Here is an 18,374-nt window from a genome sequence, read left to right as displayed (position 1 = left end):
TGACTTGGCCTCCACATTCTGCAGATCTCAGTCCAATCAAGCAATTGTGGGATGTGCTGGAAAAAAACAAGTCTGATCCATGGAGGTCCCACCTCACATCTTACAGGATGATCTGTTACTGACAGCTTGGTGCCAGAGACCACTGCATACTGTCAGAGGTCTAGTGGGGTCCATGCCACGATGGGGCAGGGTGTATGAATTTTATACACATGGTACACATACATATATATGTGTAAAGGTGACCATACACAGACAGTGCATTCTATATAGAGAATACAGAGGCACATAAGTATGTACGAGTGCAGTCTATATACACAGTATACAGGTATATGAGGGCTCTGTATACAAAGGGGTATGTAGTGTATACAGGGAGAAGTGGGCTCTGTATACAAAGATTTTTGTAGTGTATATACAGCATATGAGGGCTCTATATACAGAGATGTAGTGTATACAGGTATATGAGGGCTCTATATACAGAGGTATATACAGTATATAGGTGTATATGAGGGCTCTATATACAGAGGTATATACAGTATATAGGTGTATATGAGGGTTCTGTATACAGAGGTATATACAGTATACAGGTGTATATGAGGGCTCTGTATACAGTATACAGGTGTATATGAAGGCTCTGTATACAGTATACAGGTGTATATGAGGGGTCTATAAACAGAGAAGTATGTAGTGTATATAGTATACAGGTGTATATGAGGGGTCTATATACAGATGTATGTAGTATATACAGTATACAGGTGTACATGAGAGCTCTGTATACAGAGGTATGTAGTATATACAGTATACATGAGGGCTCTGTATACAGAGGAGTATGTAGTATATACGGTATACATGAGGGCTCTGTATACAGAGGAGTATGTAGTATATACAATGATGTAGTGTATACAGTATATGAGGGCTCTATATACAGAGGGGTACGTAGTATATACAGCATACAGGTGTATATGAGGGCTCTGTATACAGAGGTATGTAGTATATACAGTATATATGAGGGCTCTGTATACAGAGGGGTACGTAGTATATGCATTGATGTAGTGTATACATTATATGAGGGCTGTGTATACAGAGGGGTATGTAGTATATACAGTGTACAGGTGTACATAAGGGTTCTGTATACAGAAGGGTATGTAGTGTATATATGTATATGAGAGGGCTCCATATACAGAGATGTGTATATAGGGAACACTTAGGGATACTTATAATTTGTATGGCCGGGGGCTCTCGAAGCCTTTGTCTCCCTTCTTCCTGTTCATGGTGACAGTGTCCCCCCGCTCCGCGGTCTGGCCCCGTTGCTATGGAGACCGGGGACACTCAGCTCCCCGTCCCGCGCTCCCTCTGTAAGCCAGCCATGGGCAACATCCACAACACTTCCGCTTCCGCAGCGCGGAGATCTCGCGAGACGTCCGTGACTGCTGCTCGGGCGCCATTTTTGAATTGGGAAAACAGCGTCAGTCAATCCTAACAATCTGGCAGGATTATCTGTCCTCTTTGGTGATTGATCCTGCTGGGGGAGTCTATTAGAACCAGACATGTACTGAGAATTGTGAGACACAGGAGAGCAGACTGTTCTGCTTATGTATAGAGCAGAGAACTGGAGAGATATCTATAATACACGGTGCTTATGAGGTTTTTGGATTATAAGGGACAGGCATAGCTTCCGACTGTCCCTGATTTTGGATAAATGTCCCTCATTGTCCCTCATTTTTGTCTGATCTATATAGTTGTATATAAAATGCACTCTTTATCTATCAAAAAGTGTTTTCCAGCACAAAATCTTTCATCTGATTTCTAAATAGGGTTGCCACCTGTCCAGGATTCACCCGGACAGTTCGGGTTTGGAATCATGTGTCCAGGTTTCAGACTGCCTGAAACCCGGACACATTATTTAGACTGGGCTCCGGCTTCCCAGCAGGGTTGCTGCATGCAGTTGTCTAAGCTGAGAGTGTCAGGGTTCTCAGGTAATCCCTTACATCAGAGTTCCCCTTTACACCAGAGATCACAGTGTTTCCCCTTACATCAGAGTCCTCTCCATACAGCAGAGTTCTCTGTGTTACCCCTTAAATCATGGTTCCCAGAGCATCATTTACTCCCCAGAGTTCTCCCTTACATCAGAGTCTGCTGAGTCCCCCTTATAGTGAAAGGAAACTCTGCGAGTTCAGATGTAAAAGGGGGCCCTTGTTATTAACTTCATATGATTAGAAATGTTATTTAATAGCAAAATATATGTATAAGAACAAATTGCTGTGCGCCGCTAAAGTGTTTGGGTTTGACTTGAAGAAAAGGTGGCAACCCTATTTCTAAATGGCTGCATTTATAAATTCCAAAAGCCAATATAAAGGAATAGTAGTTGAAAAAAAAAAGCACCTGTGGGTTAAACCAATCTTATACTTTTTGTACAATTTTCCTTTCAAGGGGCGTGGCCAGGGGTGTGTCCTATGCCTGTATACTTGTGCTGATAGGTGTCCCTCATTCCCATCTCAAAAAGTTGGGAGGTATGCAGTATCTCACAAAAGTGAGTACACCCCTCACATTTTTGTAAATATTTTATTATATCTTTTCATGTGACAACACTGAAGAAATGACACTTTACTACAGGGTAAAGTAGTGAGTGTACAGCTTGTACATCAGTGTAAATTTGATGTTCCCTCATAATAACTCAACACACAGCCATTAATGTCTAAACCGCTGACAACAAAAGTGAGTACACCCCTAAGGGAAAATGTCCAAATTGGGCCCAAAGTGTCAATATTTTGTGTGGCCACCATTATTTTCCAGCACTGCCTTAACCCTCTTGTGCATGGAGTTCACCAGAGCTTCACAGGATGCCACTGGAGTCCTCTTCCACTCCTCCATGATGACATCACAGAGCTGGTGGATGTTAGAGACCTTGCACTCCTCCACCTTGCGTTTGAGGATGCTCCACATATGCTCAATAGAGTTTAGGTCTGGAGACATGCTTGGCCAGTCCATCACCTTTACCCTCAGCTTCTTTAGCAAGGCAGTGGTCATCTTGGAGGTGTGTTTGGGGTCGTTATCATGTTGGAATACTACCCTGTGGCCCAGTCTCAGAAGGGAGGGGATCATGCTCAGCTTCAGTATGTCACAGTACATGTTGGCATTCATGGTTCCTTCAATGAACTGTAGCTCCCCAGTGCCAGCAGCACTCATGTAGCGCCAGACCATGACACTCCCAACAGCATTCTTGACTGTAGACAAGATACACTTGTCTTTGTACTCCTCACCTGGTTGCAGCCACAACCACTCAACACCATCTGAACCAAATACGTTTATCTTGGTCTCATCAGACCACAGAACATGGGTCCAGTAATCCATGTCCTTAGTCTGCATGTCTTCAGTGCGCTTTCTTGTGCATTATCTTTAGAAGAGGCTTCCTTCTGGGACAACATCCATGCGGACCAATTTGATGCAGTGTGTGGCATATGGTCTGAGCACTGACAGGCTGACCCCCCACCCCTTCAACCTCTGCAGCAATGCTGGCAGCACTCATAGGTCTATTTCCCAAAGACAACCTCTGGATATGATGCAGAGCACTTGCACTCAACTTATTTGGTTGACCATGGCGAGGCCTGATCTGAGTGGAACATGTCCTGTTAAACTGCTGTATGGTCTTGGCCACCATGCTGCAGCTTGTTTCGGGGTCTTGGCAATCTTATAATCTTTATGTAGAGCAACAATTCATTTTTCAGATCCTCAGAGAGTTCTTTGCCATGAGGTGCCATGTTGAACTTCCAGTGACCAGTAAGAGAGTATGAGCAATGACACCAAATTTAACACACCTGCTCCCCATTCACACCTGCGATCTTATAACACTAAGGAGTCACATGACCATGGGGAGGGAAAATGGCTAATTGGGCCCAATTTGGACATTTTCACTTAGGGGTGTACTCACCTTTTGTTGCCAGTGGTTTAGACATTAATGGTTGTGGGTTGAGTTATTTTGAGAGGACAGCAAATTGACACTGTTTTACAAGCTGTACACTCACTACTTTACATTGTAGCAAAGTGTAATTTCTTCAGTTTTGTCACATGAAAAGATAGAATAAAATATTTACACAAATGTGAGGGGTGTACTCACTTTTGTGAGATACTATAGTTGTATATAAAATGCACTATTTAACTTTCAAACAGTGTTTCTCAGTGCTAAACCTTTCATCCAATTTCTAAATTGCTGCATTTGTAAATTTGTAAATTGTAAAAGTCAATAAAAAGGAATGGTAGCGGTAACAAAAAAAAAGCACTTGTGGGTTGAACAAATCATTTGATTGTAAAATGCCACGTACACACGTAGCCGACTATCCTGCGGACTTAGTCTGGTGGACTTCCCGCCGGACTTTCCGAACGAGCTACTTGCCCACACACGGCACTTTTTCAGCGGACTAATACGGCGTGCTAAGTTCGCCGGACTATCCGCCGTACTTTTAAAATGAACGGACTCGCCCACACACGCGCGTCTCCAGGTAGCTGGGGCCAGCGAAGGAGGCGTCGCTGGCCCCGTCACCTGGTATGGACTTAAAGGGGAATCCCTACGCCAAAAAATAGGCGTGGGGGTCCCCCCCTAGGTCAACATCAGGCCCTTATCCGAGCACGCTACCCGGCCGGCCAGGAAAGGAGGTGGGGACGAGCGAGCGCCCCCCCCCTCCTGAGCCGTACCAGGCCACGTGCCCTCAACATGGGGGGGTGCCTTGGAGAAGGGGGGGCCGCGCGGCCCCCCCACCCCAAAGCACCTTGTCCCCATGTTGATGAGGACAAGGGCCTCTTCCAGACAACCCTGGCCGTTGGTTGTCGGGGTCTGCGGACGGGGGGCTTATCGGAATCCGGGAGCCCCCTTTAATAAGGGGGCCCCCGGATACCGGCCCCCCACCCTATGTGAATGACCATGGGGTACGATGTACCCCTACCCATTCACCTGTAAAAAAAATGTAAAAAAAAACAACAACACACAAGGGTTAAAATCGTTTATTACACAGCTCTGGGGGTCTTCTGTCCGTCTTCGGGGGTCTTCTCGCCGGACTCCTATCTTCTGCTATCTCTTTTACTAGCGGAGGAGCCCGGCTTTCTTCTTCGCCGCCACCCTCTTCTTCCTACTTCGGGGGTCTTGTCCCCCTCTTCGGGGGTCTTGTCCCCCTCTTCGGTTCTTCTTGCCGGGCCACCACGCCTTCTTCTAGCTCTTTTACAAGCGGTGGCCTGGTCTTCTGTCGCCGTCTTCTGTTCTTCTCTTCTCTTCAGATGTTGCCTCGTCGCTGCCTCCGCTCACAATGGCAGGGACGCGCCGCGCGGTGACTTATATAGGGACATCACCAGATGATAGGGACATTGCCTCTATTATAAATCAGTACATGGTGTGTCTGTGCTCTCTATCTCGGTGCTGGTGTCAGTGCTCTCTATCTCGGTGCTGGTGTCAGTGCTCTCTATCTCGGTGCTGGTGTCAGTGCTCTCTATCACGGTGCTGGTGTCAGTGCTCTCTATCACGGTGCTGGTGTCAGTGCACTCTATCACGGTGCTGGTGTCAGTGCTCTATATCACGGTGCTGGTGTCAGTGCTCTATATCACTGTGCTGGTGTCAGTGCTCTCTATCTCGGTGCTGGTGTCAGTGCTCTCTATCACGGTGATGGTGTCAGTGCTCTCTATCTTGGCGCTGGTGTCAGTGCTCTCTATCACGGTGCTGGTGTGGTGTCAGGGCTCTCTATCATGGTGCTGGTGTTAATGCTCTCTATCACAGTGCTGGTGTCAGTGCTCTCTATCAAGGTGCTGGTGTCAGTGCTCTCTCTCTATCTCGATGCTGGTGTCAGTGTTCTCTATCTCGGTGCTGGTGTCAGTGCTCTCTATCACGGTGCCGGTGTCAGTGCTCTCTATCACGGTGCTGGTGTCAGTGCTCTCTATCTCGGTGCTAGTGTCAGTGCGCTCTATCTCGGTGCTAGTGTCAGTGCGCTCTATCTCGGTGCTAGTGTCAGTGCTCTCTATCACGGTGCTGGTGTCAGTGCTCTCTATCATGGTGCTGGTGTCAGTGCTCTCTATCACGGTGCTGGTGTCAGTGCTCTCTATCATGGTGCTGGTGTCAGTGCTCTCTATTACGGTGCTGGTGTCAGTGCTCTCTATTACGGTGCTGGTCTCAGTGCTCTCTATCACGGCACTGGTGTCAGTGCTCAGTCTCTATCACGGTGCTGGTGTCAGTGCTCAGTCTCAGTCGCGGTGCTGGTTTCAGACAGTGAGGGAGATAGCAGCGGAGAAGCCAATCAGCAGGCAGTGCCAGCACCATGGCTTAGGATAAGCACTGGACTGGCACCTCTGGACCACCGCAGTGGAGCCCTGCATAGGTGGGGGTAAGGGCCGGGTAGAGGGAGGGGCTCAAGTACAGGTTGGCACACTGGGACATTGGCACAGGACTGCGCTGCCCTGACTGTGGCACTGATCATCTCCTGCATCCCCTTCATGGCCTGGCCTGACCTTGCCTCTCCTCCATGGCCTTCATGCGCTCCTGAATTGTCAAAATTTCACAGATAAAAAAAGAATGCTTGTCGTTGTCGATCCCAGATTCACTTAATACTTTTATTATGTCAGTGTCCATGTTGTGGGACTATGTGTGCACAGCTAGTAAGTATTTTGTGGCTGAAAACATGACCTGTAGGTTTTTAAGGTTCGCCTGCCATTAAAGTCAATGGGGTCCGCAGTTGGGAGGTATGGTCTTTTCTGCTGTAAAAGCCTGTTACGGGCAATGATAGCCGTGGGCCGGCCATGCAACCATTCCAAAGCCTGCAGGGCTTGACGGGGCAGCGCATGTGCAGTAGCGTAATCTTAGCGGTGCCGCAGCAGCGTAATGGTGCAGAGAGGAGGCACAGGCCACAGGAGGACATTACTGGGGGAGGGGAGCTGGCCCGGCAGAGGAGGACAGTACACTGATGTGCACAGTGCCTGACTGGAGAGGTGAATGGAACACCGTGACAGAGCAGAAGACAGACATTGACTGATGTGGAAAGGTATGGTAATATGAACGGGGGACAGAGTAGGAAACTACCATGTCCACAGCCTCATGTCCTGTCCGCAGTATCTGAAAGTATCTGTTTTGACAGGGGTGCAATTTCAGTGTTTGCCATAGGCGCCATTTTCACCAGATACGCCTCGGGTGGGGGGCAGATTTTCCCAGAAATCAGCTTTCACTGAAAACGTTTGCCCATCTTTCACACCCAGGTGACAAGTGTGACCTTAAGCCTAGTAAACACAGACCAAATGCCGGACGACATTCGGCCCGTGTGTATGGTAGACAGTCCAACAGAAGCCAGCTGTTAGGACGTGCATGCTGGAAAACCTGCAGCCGGCAGGCTCCCGATTAGCACCCTCACCATTAGCTGAGAGTGCTGACCGGACTGTTCTGGTGAGGGGTTCCCCTTGTCATTACACAATAGCTCAGCAGGGAGATAGCTGAACTAACATTGGATTGTTAGTACAGCGGCTCTGATCTGAGGTGTGAGTTTTTTTTTGTTCAACCCACTGGGTTGAATGGAAAAAAAAAACGAATGGTGTGTACCCAGCTTTAGTTTAGCATGAGGCTGACCTATTGCTGATGTTAATTGATAGTAACAGAATCACTAGAAAAAGCACTTACCTTTTCCTATGGAATTGGTTGCCCAATAGCAAGATGTCAAATCACATCTAGCTAGGAAAGCAAAAAAAAACTGAAGCAGACAAACTTTTACTTTTTTCTTAAATCAAACTTTATTATCATACAATAGGCCATAAGAATAAAACAAAAGCTTCCTCTGTGCACACTCTACCCCAGTAAATGATAACAAGCAATCCTTAAAATATATCACGTACAACACAAGGCAACATATATGAAAGCAACAATGTCAAATACTAAATCGGACCTTCACTGCATCTGAGCACCACAAACCAAAAACACAGTTTAATTTATTTTTCATTTTCAAAGCAAACTCCCCCATCCGTCCATGTCTCTATGCTTTTTTTTTTTATTGAGAAATCACTTTTAAAAACACCCCACTAGCATTTCTGGTCATCTTGAATAAGGGCAAATGATTTATGTAGCATTTACTTCCTGGAATCCATCTGCCCTTAGCTCAAGCATACATGCAGAGAGTGTACTTAGCTGAGAAAACCCCTCTGCCTCCCCTGAAGACTCCTATATGACATCATTTGTCTAGGCAAGAAACCAGGAAGTAACTGAAAAAACATAAAAAAATAATAATAAAAAGTTTAAAACAAGTAAATATGATATAATTTTTTATTTACTTATGCTATCAGCATTAGGTTTAAAAATATTAAATGGTGATTGGGAGAGCGGATTTCTACTTTAAATTTGAATTCCAAACCAAAACCTTTTCTTTTAGAGGTTCTAACCTATGTCAGGTTTTAAAAAGGTACGTAAACCCTAACATCAGTTACATTGTTCCTAGTTATCTCTGAGGTCTACAGAATTCTGTCCATCTATGTTATGGATAAGAGGACAATAGGAGGTCTCTGTAGTCTTGTCCTTGGTTGAAAACCATGGCTTCTTCTGTAGGTACAGTGGAATCAATTACATTTTTGGCTGAAAATAAATGAAAAAGGGCTTGAAAAAAGAAAACGATTGCAGATACCAGTGCTGTCTGTGTCCCTGCTGGACAGATGGATGGTCAGATGATGGAAGCCTTTCAACGGCCTTTCACTACATAATTGGCAGCTATGGCCATGTGGGGAAGAATGTCATGGGGGCTAAGCCGTTGAACACTTCCAACACCAAACCTTATACCATCCAGGGTGCGTAGTCATTGTTTAGAAGAAGGGATGGAATGAAGCTCCATATAGTGATGGGAACAACTTCCCAAATTACCATATGTATTGTATGTTTGTTCTTCAGTCCCTAAGACTAGACAATGGTGGCCAGTGGAAATAGACCGCTACTTGTTATTACCTACGACCTATATGTAGGCATTAATATGATTACCTTGAATAATTAAACAGTATTATAATGATATTTTGAATCAAATTTTTTTTTTATCTTATTGCTCTTTTTCGAAAAGAATATCCTGTATTTTACTGGAATATCTCAAGTATAGCTCTCTGAGGAAGCCACGAAATATTGTTTGGAGATAGTTGTTGCCACCTCCTGGAGGACTTATATGAGTATTGATAAATTAAATATATTAGCATGTATGAAAATGTTGAAGTATTAATAAGGGATGAATAGTTGCCGAAACATCACGTACATAATGCAGTACAGTTTCTTTACAGATGATGGTTTTCTAGTAATATGATTATGTGTTAATAAAATAGTTTTTGCAAGCAATAGGTAGTATAAAACATACTGTAAGATCTGTAGTTGGCACCAAGCAAGATCTTGTCTCTGGTTTGGAGGCAGGACATTTCTCCCCTTATGCTTGCCATACATTATACAAATTTCTTGTCCAAATTTCCTTTAGATTTACAAAAACTATATAATATGAGGTCGTACCTGAACACTTTCAATTTGTATGCAATCAGACAGACCCTTGCACTACATCATGCTTGGGCAGGGGTGTTGGACTCAATTTCAGCATGGGCCGCATCAGCATTACGGTTGACCTCATGGCCTCAAAGGACCAGTTGCATCTGTAAGACTATTTACATTTATCCATACCTTTTTTTTCTCAAGGGTAAACACAAGCACTCAAACACCCCCCCCCCCCCCGCGAACTGCATCAAATGGTGGGTGTGGTCAAACTGCAGTGGGAGTATCTTAAAATGGGTAATAATATGAGGAGTATGTTATGTGCGGTGTTCAGGGATGCACTATGTACAGAGTGCAGAGTTCACTGTGACACTACATACAGAGTTCAGGGGTTGCGCTCTGTGCAGAGTGCAGGGTTGAGGAGTGCGCTACATACAGAGTGCAGGGCTTTCGGGTATACTATGCACAGTATGCAAGGTTCAGCTCTCTTTCACAGGCTGTCTATATTTCTGCTTTTTGTTGCCTTCATTGCCCTGTGTCTTTCTGTCCCAGTGAATCTACACCCTCCTATTTCTTGCTGTAGCGTCACCAGGACAGGAAGCTATGGAATGTAGACAATTACCAAAAGTTTGGACTTTTACCTACTCTATCAAAATACACCCAATAGGAAAAAAAAGGTTCCAGCCAATTAAGAGGGATGATGCCACTGTACTGTAGTTGGGCAGACTTCTGAATCTAAAGTCAATATACAGAGTTTTCACAGCTGCTATCTAGCTATGACACAAGAGAGGGAGGAATAAAGCGCTTACAATAGCCAGTGTGCACAGTTACGGTTAGATGGGGTAGCATTACAAAAAACCAAGGTGCACTTTAAGACCAAAGTCATCCATGTACTTAATTTTTTTACATTAACCCTTTTTCATAAACTCACAAACAAAGTAAATTGTAAGCTGACAATCAACATCATTCCAGGCGCCTGTACTGAGCATTTCCACACAGTCCTCGTATCCTGATTTGTCATTGGGTTCCCCGGACTTCCAACTGCTGAAGGTCTGTAGGGGGGTGTTATCCACATACATAAATTGCTTTTCCTTCTCTAGATCATTGATGCCAATGAAGACCCTCAATAAACCCAAGCTGGAGATATATTCTGAAATTAGCAAATTTGTGGCCGCGTCCTTGGGCATCGCCAAGGTGCCCCCTCTGATTCTGCACTGAGTCAGTGCATCCCGGTAATTGCGCTCTTCTTTCACAATGTAATAAAACTTCTCATCTGTTTCTCGGATACCAGCAATCACTTGAAAGAAAAGAAGATAAAGTAAAATTACCAAATTTTACAAGAACTTAATATCCACTTGCTGAGCAAGGCCCATCCTTGGTGAAACATCTGAATGTTTACTCAATCTGATTTCTACAGTGCCTTGAAAAAGTTTTGTTTACAACAGAGCGTGTTCCTCAGATGACCATCGGGCCCTGGCCTATATAAGCTCTACTGACCCACTGTCGTATGACAGATGGGTTCACCTGGTCTGGTAAGGAATATTTATCTATAATTTCTGAACAGGCGAATGCCTACCCTGTATTGAATGTGCTCTACAGCTACCCCCGTGATTGCATCTCTTAACTTATTCTTGTGCCTCTCCGATGAAATACGGGTGGATTAATACTCCTGTGCCTCTCCAGTGTTCACAGCACACCAGGTGAAATGGCCCCTTACCTTATTGCTGTAAGGTAAACAGCAAATTTGCAGAGATCCAGAGGCTGTATCACCTTCCTGGTAGGTTGAACTGACACCCTACACGACTGGTGCTAATCATTCGAAAACATCAAAGAAAACATGCATAGTACATTCCCTGATGAAGTCACGTGATAGGTGACGATACGTGTAGGAATACGAGGAGAATAGGACACCGGAAGTGACGTCTGCAGTACGAGCGCTGTGCTCGTTTGTACTATGCATGTTTTCTTTGATGTTTTGAATGATTAGCACCAGTCGTGTAGGGTGTCAGTTCAAACTGCTAGAAAAGGGATACAGCCTCTGGATCTCTGCAAATTTGCTGTTTACCTTAAGGTAAGGGCCATTTTTCACCTGGTGTGCTGTGAACACTGGAGAGGCTCAGAAGTATTAATCCACCCGTATTTCACCAGAGAGGCACAAGAATAAGTTACTGAATGTCACCAAATTCCATCCTGTTTATGGACTCTATTTATTTGCTTGTTTGCACTGTGTGATTCACAGTCCTTATATATTGCATTTGTTGTTTTATTTCACTTGTTTCAAATGCACTTGATTTGATTCTTTCCTGATTTTTTTGCACTTTATTATTGCACATTTGGAGGCTGCTATTTGTAATATTTGATCTACAGATTTTTAATACGCAAGTTTTTTACGGTTTATATTGTGTATATTCAGGCACCAGGCACTTTGAATATTTGTAATTGATACCTTTTTGAGGGATTGCTATATTTATTATAAAATTCATCTAAGTGGGGTTTGCACCTCTGTAATCAGTTCTCTATAAAATACATGTGATTCACTTTATATATATGCAATAGGCACTTTAGTTAATATTTATGTTTGGTAGCGCAACACCATTTAGTGATTTTAATATGTTATACTCACCTGCTCTGTGCAGTGGTTTTTCACAGAGCAGCCCTGATCCTCTTCTCCTCCGCCAGTGCTCCTAGCCCCTCCATCCTGCAGCTTGCTATGGGGGTACCCAAACAGGCTTCCTGCTGAGCCGATGGCATCCTGTTGCTATCTCAACCAATGAAGAGGGAGAGATCTGGGAGAGCCAAGGCTCCTGTGCACAGTGCTAAGTATTTGGGGGGGGGGGGGGGGGCTTGGCGGCTGCTGCACACAAATGTCTTTCCTTGGGCCTTTTCAACCACTTTCAGCTCATTTACTAAAGCGGAGGTCCACCCTAAAATGGACCTCCGCTCATCGGAATCCCCCCCCCCCCCGGCGCCACAATCGGCACCTTTCAGGGGGGAGGGGGGTGCAGTTACCTGGATAATCCAGGTAACTGCACCCACTTCCAGGCTAGCTCTCTGCGGAAAGGGGCGTACGTTATGCCCCTTTCCGCAAGCGCCCGCCCCCTTCAGCAAGTGCCCCGCTGCCTGCTGGGAAACACACAGCTCCCAGAGGCAGCGGGGACCGTCCGGATTGCGCCGCGCGGCTTGCGCAATGCGCAGTAGGGAACCGGGAAATGAAGCCGAAAGGCTCCATTTCCTGATTCCCATACCCAAGATGGCGGCGGCAGGACCCGCCAGACGAGCGAGCGATCGGCTTCGGGTGCCGACATCGCGGGCGCGCTGGACAGGTAAGTGTCACTATTTAAAAGTCAGCAGCTGCAGTATTTGTAGCTGCTGGCTTTTAAAAAAAAAACGCGGAGTCCCGGTGGACTCCCGCTTAAGCTCTTTTTCAAAGTGCGTAGCCTATTGCCTTTAGTAAATCAACTGCAATGTTTCAGGGATCCTGCTGGTTGACATGTTCAATACTGCACCCCAAATGTCTCCATATGCCATTAGCTGTGTAGGATGATTCAACCAAGAGCATCAGTGAGGACCAACGGGTTGCAGAAGATGAACAGATAACAAGAAGGGTATGAGGCAGCTGCTACTGCAGGAGATCTTATGAACAAGTAAAATACAATCTTTGTTACAGTGGCTGTAAACCCTTACAAGCCACCTTTTTCTACAGATAAGCCTATAATTAGGCTTACCCGTAGCTACCCCGGATATATTCTAAACCTGAACGGTTTAGGAGATGTCCCTTGTATCTGCATGTGCCAACGTCATCGGCACATGCGCACTGAAGCAATGGCATGTATGTGCCGTTTGCTTCAGTGAGTGTGCCGTTACCTGCAGCTCCCGTGTGCATGCGTGGGAGTGACATCATCACGGCTCTGGCCAATCACAGCGGAGCCGTGATACCCGTAAGTAACTGCGGGGAGAAATGTGCACCACAGTGGGAGCTTCGATCTCAGGTGCGTATTACCTAATGAGCTGGTATGCTATGCAAACTAGCTCATTATGCCTTTGTCTTGCAGGTCTTTTTTTTTTTATGTGGGTTTACAACCACTTTAAGTGAAATAATAAAAACGAACCCCTTTCTGAGAAGTTCTCTCTGTGTTTTCTCAGTCCTCTCAATTCCTTAAAGTACAGCAGGACTATAAATGCTAGTTGAGTTTGTACATTTCATTTACTCTTTGAACTGATTTCTTAAAAATTCCCATGACTTTGGAGTGCAACTTTAATGCAACTTTGGATGAGTGTGACTTGTCGCATGTATAACATTCAGTGCTGCCCATCAATGCCCATCACTGCTGTCGATCAATGCCCATTAGTTTTCGTCCATCAGTGTGACCCATCAATGCCCATCAGTACCACCTATCCGTGCCACCTATCAGTGCCCACCAGTGCCACCTAACAGTGCCCATCAGTGCTGCCTATCAGTGCCCATAAGTGTGGCATATTAGTGCCTCCTCATCAGCGCCCATAAGTCCCGCCTTATCAGTGACCATAAGTGCCAACTGATCAATGCCCACCAGTTCAGCCTATCAGTGCCCATCAGTGTCGGCTCATCAGCGCACATCAGCGAAGGCAAAAAATTACTTAGTTACAAAATTTATTGACAGAAAAAAAGTAAAAAACATTTTTTTTCAAATTTTTTTTTGTAAAAAATAAAAAACCAGCAGTGATTGAATACCACTAAAATAAAGCTCTATTTGTGTGAAGAAAACTTGTGGGGAAAAAAGGAGATCAATTTTGTTTGGGTACAGTGAAGCACGACTGTACAATTGTCATTCAAAGTGCAACAGCGCTGAAAGCTGAAAAATGGCCTGGGCAAGAAGGGGGTGTAAGTGCCCAGTAGTGCAAGTGGTTAAAGTTGCTGCAACTTTACGTCGCACATATTTAAACGGTTGCTATTGAAAAAAAACATGGGGTGCGACTTGTCATGCAACTTTAGTGTCCAAAGTCTCATAACAAGTCGCACAAGTGTGAATGGAGCCAAAACCTTCATTTGCTGCGGTTACCAATTTTTAACTCACAGTTAGCAGACTCTTGTGTTTAACACATAGAAATGTGTATTCAGTATACTCACCGTTCTTTACAAACATTAAAGACGACTTGAGATGAGTGACTTTCAGGTCCAACTGTCCAACAGCTCGGCGGTACCTTCCACAGTCGCAGAAAGTGCCTGGATCGAAACAGAGTGCAAATCAATCCGAGTCTCATGGTCATCATATATGGCTGTGTCCAGTATGCTGGACTCCTGGGTAGAGGTGGGTGATTTCATTCACAAATGTGGGAAAATCCCAAATGTTCATCTGAAACCCTACGTTTGTGGATTTGTTGAGTTGGTGTTCTCATCACACAGAAGTGGAACTTCAATCCCTCAGTCAACATTGACTATTTTTAATCCTTATGCTGCTATTGGTAAATAGATAGGAAACTATATATCTTATTTACTTGTTTAACCTCCCTGGCGGTACGATTATTTCGGATTTTAGGTGCTAAAAGCGGTACCATTATTTTGCATGAAAATTTGGTGTTTTATATTGTAGTCCTGCAATTCTTAGGAATAACTCTCTTAAATCGAAGTTAAATTGAGTCTAGCAGACATCCCGGGTATGATAAAGTTTGAAAAATTAAATCATAAATTATAATATAATAAATAATTATAAATAATTGTACCAAATAATAATATAACAATAATAAGAATTATTCAATAATGTAATCAAATCAAAAACACTGAAATTTGCTCAGTTGCAGAATTGTCACTGTCATTACTTTTCAGTATTTGATGACGGATCTCCCCACAAATCGCTATCGCTCAATTCTGCGAGTGATTCTAATTTATTATCGCTGTTTTCTAGCTGGTCTAAAATCATTTTTGATGTACAGTGACAGTTTTGGTTGCTATGGGCAATCTCCAGTTTCCAGGCATAAAGAACAGTTTTTATTATATAAAACTGCATGCAGGACACTGGGCAGACCACTAGGGGCAACGGGGATGTGAAATATTTACATACAGAAATGTAATCTGTAAGATTACATTATACTGTATGTTTACTGTTTGTTTCACTTTTTGAATTTGGCGCCGATCTCCGTGCCCGTGCGTCGCAACGCTCGCAGGGCACGGAGATCGGCGATGTAATGCATCGAGCGAGACACGGCTCGCTCGTACAGCGGGGAGACAACGCTGGATCCGAGGGAGAAGGTAAGTAAACCTCCTCCTGGATCCAGCGACGCAGTCCCGAGTCTGACTCGGGGATACCGCTCTTGGTATAAAAAATCCACCCCGAGTCAGACTCGGGAATACCGTCAGGGGGGTTAATCCTTTTTTTTTTTTTTTTACATTTCTTCAGCTACTTCCTGGTTTCCATGCCTAGGCAAATGATCAGGGGCGGACTGACCATTGGGCCACTCGGGCACTGCCCGAGGGCCCCGTGCCACTAGGGGGCCCCATCAGGGTTGCCAGCCTCAGTAAAACCAGGGACAGTATGTAAAAATCTGTGTTTTTTTTTTTACATCTGTCTCTGAAATGTCCCTTACCGACATCCTTTTGGTCTAAAAATCCTTAGATTATAGCTACCCCACCTCTCCAGTACCTACCTGTCTGATTGCCTGGGGGCCCCATAATCTCCTATTGCCCGGGGGCCCCATGAGTTGCCAGTCCACCCCTGCAAATTATGTCATACATCCCAGGCATCCTCAGGAGGGGAGCAGGGGTTTTCTTATGTAAGCACACCCTCCTTTATGCATGCCTGAGCCAAGGGCAGATGGATTCCAGGGAGTAAATGCTACATGAATCATCTGGCCTTACTCGAGATGGGGGGGGGGGGAGGTGATTCAACTTGATCTCTCAGAAAAATAAAGTATACAACAATAGAATACCTCCAATAGTGGGATTTTTAAGGCAATAAAAAACGTTTTCAGCTCCATTCATTTTTGTGTGGGGGCCATAAAATACAAGGAGACAGCTATCCACACTGATAGGAGGACTTACTTTTTTGGTGGACCAGAGCTGTTGAGCGGCGTGGATTTTTGCTATCTGATTCTGATGCCCCTTGTTATTCTCTCTTCCCCCTGAGGTTTGTTTGGGGGTTTGAAGGCACTAAGGGTGGAGCTATTGATAAATGTACGTCCTTGTTGAGTTCTTTACTCTTGGGCCCCTGGTGGTCTAAAACCGTTCTTTTTGGTGGAATGCCTGGAGTGGAGAATCAATGGGTGGACATAAAGTGGCTTTTTGTCCCGGATGAAGAATTTATATGCACAAATTCAAAATGCGTCAGACCTCTCAACTACCTATCACTTGGAACTATGTTATATTTAGGTTTCTTTGTTGAAATGTGCCACTTTCCAATGCCACACCGAATGTGTAAATTCTATTCTATTTTTTGTGATTTGGGTATTAACTCCATGATTACTGTTTATAAAAAAAAAAAAATTGTAATAATATATTTGTTTTATACATAATTATTTTTTCATTGTTTATTGCCTTAAAAATCCCAATGTTAGAGGTATTCTATTGTTGTATATATTAAGGCAGGGGCTCGCTCAAAGGTGTTCTATCAGGCTGAGGTCAGGACTCTGTGCAGGCCAGTCAATTAAAAATTTTCCACCTCCAAACTCACTCACCCATGTCTTTATGGACCTTGCTTTGTGCACTGGTGCGCAGTCATGTTGGAACAGGAAGGGGCCATCCCCAAACTGTTCCCACAAAGTTAGGAGTATGAAAATGTCCAAAATGTCTTGGTATGCTGACGCCTTAAGAGTTCCCTTCACTAGAACTAAGGGGTCAAGCCCAACCCCTGAGAAACAACCCCACACCATAATCCGCCCTCCATTAAATGATTTGGACCAGTGCACAAAGCAAGGTGCATAAAGACACGGATGAGCGAGTTTGGGGTGCAGGAACTTAACTGGCCTGCAAAGAGTCCTGACCTCAACCCGATAGAACGCCTTTGGAATGAATTGCAAGCCGGGGCTTCTCATCCACATCAGTACCTGACCTCACAAATGCGCTTCTGGAAGAATGGTCAAACATTCGCATAGACACACTCCTAAACCTTATGGACGGCCTTCCCTGAAGAGTTGAAGCTGTTGTAGCTGCAAAGGGTGGGCCAACTCAATATTGAACCCTACGGACTAAGATTGGGATGGCATTAAAGTTCATGTAAAGGCAGGTGTCCCAAAACTTTTGACAATATAGTGTATATGGATGGGTTAGTTGGCTTTAAATATTAAAAATGAATTAAAAGTGTTTTTAGTTTGTTTAAATGCAGTGAAGTTCTGCGTTTAAACCCCAGTTTAGGATAAAAGTAAGGGGTAGAAGTGGCGCTATTGCCTAATATATCCAAAGGAGAGGTTTGCTGTCTAAATACTTTTACCAAAATATATTTTTTCCTTTTGATTAGAAAAAATTCCTAAATACTTTTACCAGAATATGTGTACCTTCAATTAAAAAATAAAAAGATTTATTGGGATTTTTATTGATGGTGTTAGACCCCCTGGTGGATTTTGGGTTACTCCAAAATTTGGAAAAATGTTTTATTCCTTTTAAAGGCCAGCTTCCGGGTTTTCTATGTAGAAAAAGCTTATGTAAAAAGTGACCAAAAATTGTTGCTATCAAAGAAATTCCACATGTGGATTTTTAAGATTTTCAATATTGAATTTTTTACATAGTTTTCAACACACGGTTGTAATAACAAGGTATTGATCTAGGCACGTAGGCCTGTCACCATTTTTTTATATTGGCAATAGCTATAAATTTCCAACACCACACAGAGGGTCAAACACTAGTTTTTATTAGTTTATTTATTTTCACTCTTATACCCACCGATTTTCATGATTTAGGCCGGGTTCACACTGCTGCGGGGGAAGATCCGGATGTGATTCGCACCGCACT

At 44.3% G+C, this 18,374-nt stretch overlaps 2 protein-coding genes across 2 annotated transcripts in view; both read right to left on the bottom strand.

Moving 5' to 3' along the window:
* The window catches only part of TAF2 (TATA-box binding protein associated factor 2), a 160,342-nt gene extending 158,957 nt beyond the window's left edge, over nt 1–1,385 (bottom strand). The window contains exon 1 of the mRNA XM_077493254.1: nt 1,216–1,385. Coding sequence (XP_077349380.1) covers nt 1,216–1,268 — 53 coding nt within the window. The 5' untranslated portion in view covers nt 1,269–1,385. The remainder of the gene's footprint in view (nt 1–1,215) is intronic.
* Nucleotides 1,386–7,721: 6,336 nt separating this feature from the next.
* COLEC10 (collectin subfamily member 10) overlaps nt 7,722–18,374 on the bottom strand; it is an 82,074-nt gene continuing 71,421 nt past the window's right edge. The window contains exons 5-6 of the mRNA XM_077493253.1: nt 14,565–14,660; nt 7,722–10,754 (exon numbers count right to left, since the gene is read on the bottom strand). Of these exons, the coding sequence (XP_077349379.1) occupies nt 10,366–10,754; nt 14,565–14,660 (485 nt within the window). The 3' untranslated portion in view covers nt 7,722–10,365. The remainder of the gene's footprint in view (nt 10,755–14,564; nt 14,661–18,374) is intronic.

Source organism: Lithobates pipiens, unplaced genomic scaffold (genome assembly GCF_037356315.1).
Source record: "Lithobates pipiens isolate NorthernLeopardFrog02 unplaced genomic scaffold, aLitPip1_a1.2 Scaffold_19, whole genome shotgun sequence".
Taxonomy (NCBI): Eukaryota; Metazoa; Chordata; class Amphibia; order Anura; family Ranidae; genus Lithobates; species Lithobates pipiens.
The sequence above is the reverse complement of the archived record's forward strand: the minus strand, read 5'-3'. Positions and strand labels throughout refer to the sequence as shown.